Source organism: Mandrillus leucophaeus, unplaced genomic scaffold (assembly GCF_000951045.1).
Source record: "Mandrillus leucophaeus isolate KB7577 unplaced genomic scaffold, Mleu.le_1.0 Scaffold7, whole genome shotgun sequence".
Taxonomy (NCBI): domain Eukaryota; kingdom Metazoa; phylum Chordata; class Mammalia; order Primates; family Cercopithecidae; genus Mandrillus; species Mandrillus leucophaeus.
The window spans coordinates 7,588,164-7,593,582 of NW_012107585.1; the positions used below are offsets into that span (position 1 = coordinate 7,588,164).

At 47.9% G+C, this 5,419-nt stretch overlaps 1 protein-coding gene across 2 annotated transcripts in view; it reads left to right on the plus strand.

The window, feature by feature from the left end:
• The window catches only part of WDR66 (WD repeat domain 66), a 115,515-nt gene that overhangs the window by 38,206 nt on the left and 71,890 nt on the right, over positions 1 to 5,419 (plus strand). The window contains exons 4-5 of one of the 2 annotated variants that reach the window (XM_011964483.1): positions 787 to 1,238; positions 2,879 to 3,244. In XM_011964483.1, coding sequence (XP_011819873.1) covers positions 807 to 1,238; positions 2,879 to 3,244 — 798 coding nt within the window. In that variant the 5' untranslated portion in view covers positions 787 to 806. Of the gene's footprint in view, positions 1 to 786; positions 1,239 to 2,878; positions 3,245 to 5,419 lie in introns of those variants that run through there. The other variant, XM_011964484.1, reaches the window with a different exon arrangement.

A 5,419-nucleotide genomic window follows, 5' to 3' on the forward strand; every position in this document is an offset into this window, starting at 1 on the left:
CCCGCCACCGCACCGGGCTAATTTTTGTATTTTTTTAGTAGAGACCGGGTTTCACCACGTTAGCCAGGATGGTCTTGATCTCCTGACCTTGTGATCCGCCTGTCTCGGCCTCCCAAAGTGCTGGGATTACAGGTGTGAGCCACCGCGCCCGGCCCTGGATCAATATTTTTAAGATCTGGGCCACAAATACATATACTTTAAGATTTCCCAGCCATGCGTGGGAAGGCTGGTCTGTTGTGGGCCAGGCTGGTCTCAATCTCTTGACCTCAAGTGATCCTCCTGCCTCAGCCTCCCAAAATGTTGGGATTACAGGTGTGAGCCATTGCGCCTGGCCAGAAATATAACATTCTTTTTTTATTTTTATTTTTGAGATAGAAGTTTGCTTTTGTCACCCAGGCTGGAGTGCAGTGGCAGATCTTGGCTCACTGCAACCTCCACCTCCTAGGTTCAAGCAATTCTCCTGTCTCAGCCTCCTGAGTAGCTGGGATTACAGACACTCACCACCACACCCAGCTGATTTTTGTGTTTTTAGTAGAAACAGCATTTCATCATGTTGGCCAGGCTGGTCTCAAACTCATGACCTCAGGTGATCCATCTGCCTTGGCCTCCCAAAGTGCTGGGATTACAGTTGTGAGCCACCGTGCCTATTCAGAAACATGACATTCTTTTTATCCTGTGGAAAGGGGCCAGAGCCGTTTGTTCACATTTCATCAATAGGCTAGTGCACTAGGAGATGGAAATGGGAAGCCGAGGGCTGACTGGTTATTATGGTCAAAATCTCTCTAGAGGAAGCTCTACAGAGAAGAATGTCAGATGCAGAAGAAGCTCCCGGAGAAGCAACAGGAGAAAATGGAGAAACAGAAATGAAAGAAGAGGAGGAACCTAATCCAAATTATAAAGAAGTAGAAAATCTACAACAGGAATCAAAAGATGACACATTAGCATGGAGAGAGTCTCAGGAGGAGGAGAGGAAAATGGGTGAGGAGGAAGGGGAGGAGGAGGAGCAGGAGGAGGGGGAGGAGGAGAAGGAGGAGGAGGAAGAGAAGGAGGAGGAGGGGAAGGAGGACAAAAAGATTGTCATGGAAGAAACTGAGGAAGTGGCTGGAGAAGCCCAGGAGAAGGAGGCTTCAGGAATACAGGAAGAAACCACAGTGGAGCCCCAAGAAGTCACAGAGTCCATGATCCATTTGGAGACACAGATTACCGATTCCCAGTCAATCACATCAGGAATTTTCCCAGTAAGTAGTCATCTTCATTCAATCGTCAATTCATTCAGAATCATTAATTGAATGCTTAGTATAGGCCAGACTATGGGAACACAAAACCAAGTAAGATACAATCCATTCCTTTTTTTTTTTTTGAGACAGAGCCTCACTCTGTCGCCCAGGCTGGAGTACAGTGGCACAATCGCAGCTCACTGCAACCTCTGCCTCCTGGGTTGAAGCTATTCTCCTGCCTCAGTCTCCTGAGTAGCTAAGATTACAGGCATCCGCCACCACGCCCAGCTAATTTTTTGTATTTTCAGTAGAGGTGGGATTTCGATCTTACCATGTTGGCCAGACTGGTCTCAAACATGTGACCTCAAATGATCTGCCCACCTTGGCCTCCCAAAGTGCTAGGATTACAGGCACACGCCACCATGCCCGGCCACAATCCATTCCTTTTTTTTTTTTTTTTCGAGACAGAGTTTCACTCTTGTTGCCCCGGCTGGAGTGCAATGGTGCGATCTCGGCTCACTGCAACCTCTGCCTCCTGGGTTCAAGTGATTCTCCTGCCTTAGCCTCCTGCGTAGCTGAGATTACAGGCGTCCGCCACCACACCTGGCAGATTTTTTGTATTTTCAGTAGAGACAGAGTTTCACTCATGTCGACCAGGCTGGTCTCAAACTCCTGACCTCAGGTGATCCACCAGCTTCGGCCTCCCAAAGTGCTAGGAGCCCCCGTGCCCCGCCACAATCCATTCTTTTAAGGAGCTCTAAGGTGTGTAGGGAGGCAGACCCATGAGTGCAGTGACTGAAAGATGCACAGGAGATGAAACAGGGCCTCTTAACCCAGTTTGGAGGATGGCCAGGGAAAGTTTCCTGGGGAAGGTGGGTGCCACAGCTGAGGTGCTCGCCTTAGAATGGAGTCGGTATGATAATAGGAGTGTAGGCTTCCCACAGACTGCTCCCAGTAGGAGAACTTAGCTGTGGCCTACGAATAGGTCACTCTCTGTAACTAGTCAGCCTTTTGGAGACCACTAGTGCCACTTAGAAGAATGATTTTGCCATTGTGGGTCTGCTGGTAGGCCAAGAATAAACTGGAACACACCGTGTTTGTCCTGTTCTGTTCTTTTCTTTTTTCTTTTTATTTTTTCTCTTTTTCTTTTCTCCCTCCCCTCCCCTCCCCTTCCTCTCCCTTCTCTCCTCTTGTCCCTCCTTCCTTCCTGGGGTCTCACTTTGTCACCTAGGCTGGAGTACAGTGGCATGATCTTTCACAAGCAGCCTCGACCTCCCAGGCTCAAGCCATCCTCCTACCTCAGCCTCCTGGGTAGCTGGGACTACAGGCATGCACCACCACATCCAGCTAATTTTGTTCATTTTGGGTAGAGAGAAGGTGTCACTCACTATGTTGCCCAGGCTGGTCTTGAACTCCTGGGCTCAAGTGATCCTCCCCTCTTGGCCTCCCAAAGTGTTGGGATTACAGGCATGAGCCATTGCACCCCATCTTGTTTTGTTTTTTAAGTACAAAATGTTCCAGCCTCTTTTAAAAAACATTTCATCATTCTTAGCTGAGGCTAACACTGAGACTGGCTGACTGGGAATAGAAAAGGAGAATAAATGGTGAGTGTAGCAGCACGTACTGCATGTGGAATCATGATCTTGTATTTCTTTTTAAAGAAAACCCGAAGAGGTAGCAAGTCAAAGCCTTCCTTACAATTGGAGGATGCAGAAACAGATGAGCTTTTAAGAGGCCTAAGCACACAACTTGAATTTGATTTGGATCAAATCAGTCCTGAGGAACAACAGATTAGTTCCCCTGAAAGGCAGCCCTCAGGAGAGCTTGAGGAGAAAACCGACGGGATGCTCCAAGACGAACTGGGACGAGAAAGAAGGGATTTGGAGCCAGAAAACAGAGATGAGGGACAAGAAAGTAGAGTATCCAACATCCAGTCTGAAGCAGGGATCTCCAGGGAGTCACTGGTGTCCAGCACCACAGAGGACATTCTGTTCGAAAGGGATGAAAGTGCCCCGGTGTATCCCTTGGTAAGTGTAATGCTTTTGAATCTCCCCCAGCACTTTGAGAGTGTTGCGCAATAGGGGAATTTTATGCATGTGGGAGAAAAAGAATACCACCAGAAGGATACTTTTTAAACTAATAACAGACTTGTGTCTCTTTTTTTTACACAGAGTCTTGCTCTGTCGCCCAGGCTGGAATGCAGTGGCACCATCTTGGCTCACTGCAGCCTCTGCCTCCCAGGTTCAAGTGATTCTTGTACCTCAGCCTCCCAAGTAGCTGGGATTACAGGCATGAGCCACCAAGCCTGGCTAATTTTTGTATTTTTAGTAGAGATGGGGTCTCGTCATGTTGGCCAGACTGATCTTGAACTCCTAACCTCAGGTGGTCCACCTGCTTCGGCCTCTCAAAGTGCTGGGATTACAGGCATGAGCCACCGCGCCTGGCCTAGACTTGTGTCTTTTAAAGTTCCGTTAAGAGCTCCGACTGGAACATGTGTGACTGAACATGAGCTTGAGAGCTGCATCTGGGTTCAATGGTGTTGCTCAGCAGGCAGGAAATTCCAGACATAGTTTGTCTGTTGCATAGGGTGCTATTTCACGTGGGAGATTCAAACTCCATTCCGGCCCTCTCCCCAGCTTCCTCCTCCCCCTTTCCTTCTCGCTTCCTCTCCCTCTTCTTCCCCTCCCCTCTCCTTTCCCTTTTCTCTCCTCCCCTCCTGTCTCCTCTCCTTTTTCTCTCTCACATTGTAAAATTCCTCCTTCATGCCACAAGTTCCACCCCTTCCCCTTTCTGCCTCACCTCTTCTGCCTTGATATCTTTCCATGCCCCCCAAACCATCCATTCCAAGAGGGTCCCAGAGGGGAAGGTAATGGAGGAGTGAAAGCCGCGTGAAAAGGCCCAGGCAGTCCAGAGGAATCTGCCTTTGCCACTGCTGAAGATATTCCAGGGAGGCACCATCTGCGAGGAGTAAAAATATTATCATTTACCAAGAGAAGGAAAAGGAGGAGTTTTTTCCTTCTTCCTCCATCTGCTACTTTCTGAAAATTGTTTCCTAGGATTCATCCTTCCTGTAGATTCATGCCTTTGGAAGATGTGGAAGTGATTGAATGGATATCAAATACTTAATGTAGTTCCTAAGACATAGTGAGTACTCAGTAAGTGTCCGCAACTGTGTGGCAATGACGATGACGGTGGCAAGATGTCTGGAGGGAAATGCAGACAACTGAAAACCTCCTTTCTGCAGATTGGCTTCATTTGAGCCTAGTGTGACAGGCTCTCTCCCATAGCTTGCAACTGTTCAGTCTGAGAGGAAGAATAATGGAGCTTTAGGGCCCACAAAGACTCTTGTCTTGGTTAGCCAGCAAGCATCAACCAGGTCATATCTCTAAGGAGAAGGTGTATTCTTCGTGTCAGGGGCCCAGCTCTCTGGACCTGGCAAGAGCCACTCCCCAAGTTTTGGGTCTTGCTTAGCCTTGGTCTCACTGCAGAACCAAAATTTTTCTAGATGGTCTCCCTTTGCAAATTACTTTAGCTTTTTAGTTATTTATTTATTTTATTTATTTATTTTTTTGGAGACAGAATCTCACTCTGTCACCCAGGCTGGAGTGCAGTGGCATGATCTCGGTTCACTGCAACCTCTGCCTCCCGGGTTCAAGTGATTCTCCTGCCTCAGCCTCCCGAGTAGCTGGGACTACAAACATGTGCCACCACACCCTGCTAATTTTTTTTTTTTCTTTTAGTAGAGACGGGGGTTTCACTGCGTTAGCCAGGATGGTCTCGATCTGACCACGTGATCCACCCGCCTTGGCCTCCCAAAGTGCTGGGATTACAAGCATGAGCCACCACGCCCAGCCTTTTTTAAGAGACAGAGCCCTGCTGTGTTGCCGAGGCTGGACTAGAACTCAATCCTCCCACTTCAGCCTCCTGAAATTTCTTTAGCTTATTGCAAGTATCTTCTTTCTTCTTTCTTTTTCCTTCACTTTCCTTTTCTTTCTCTCTTTCTTCTTTATTATTTTTGTTTTTCTTTATTTTGAGGCAGGCTCTCACTCTGTCACCCAGACTGGAATGCAGTGGTATGATCATGGTTCACTGCAACCTCCATCTCCTGGGTTCAATGGGTCTTACTACCTCAGCCTCCCGAGTATCTGGGACTACAGGCGTGTGTTACCACACCCAGCTAATTTTTTTTTTTTTTTTTTTTT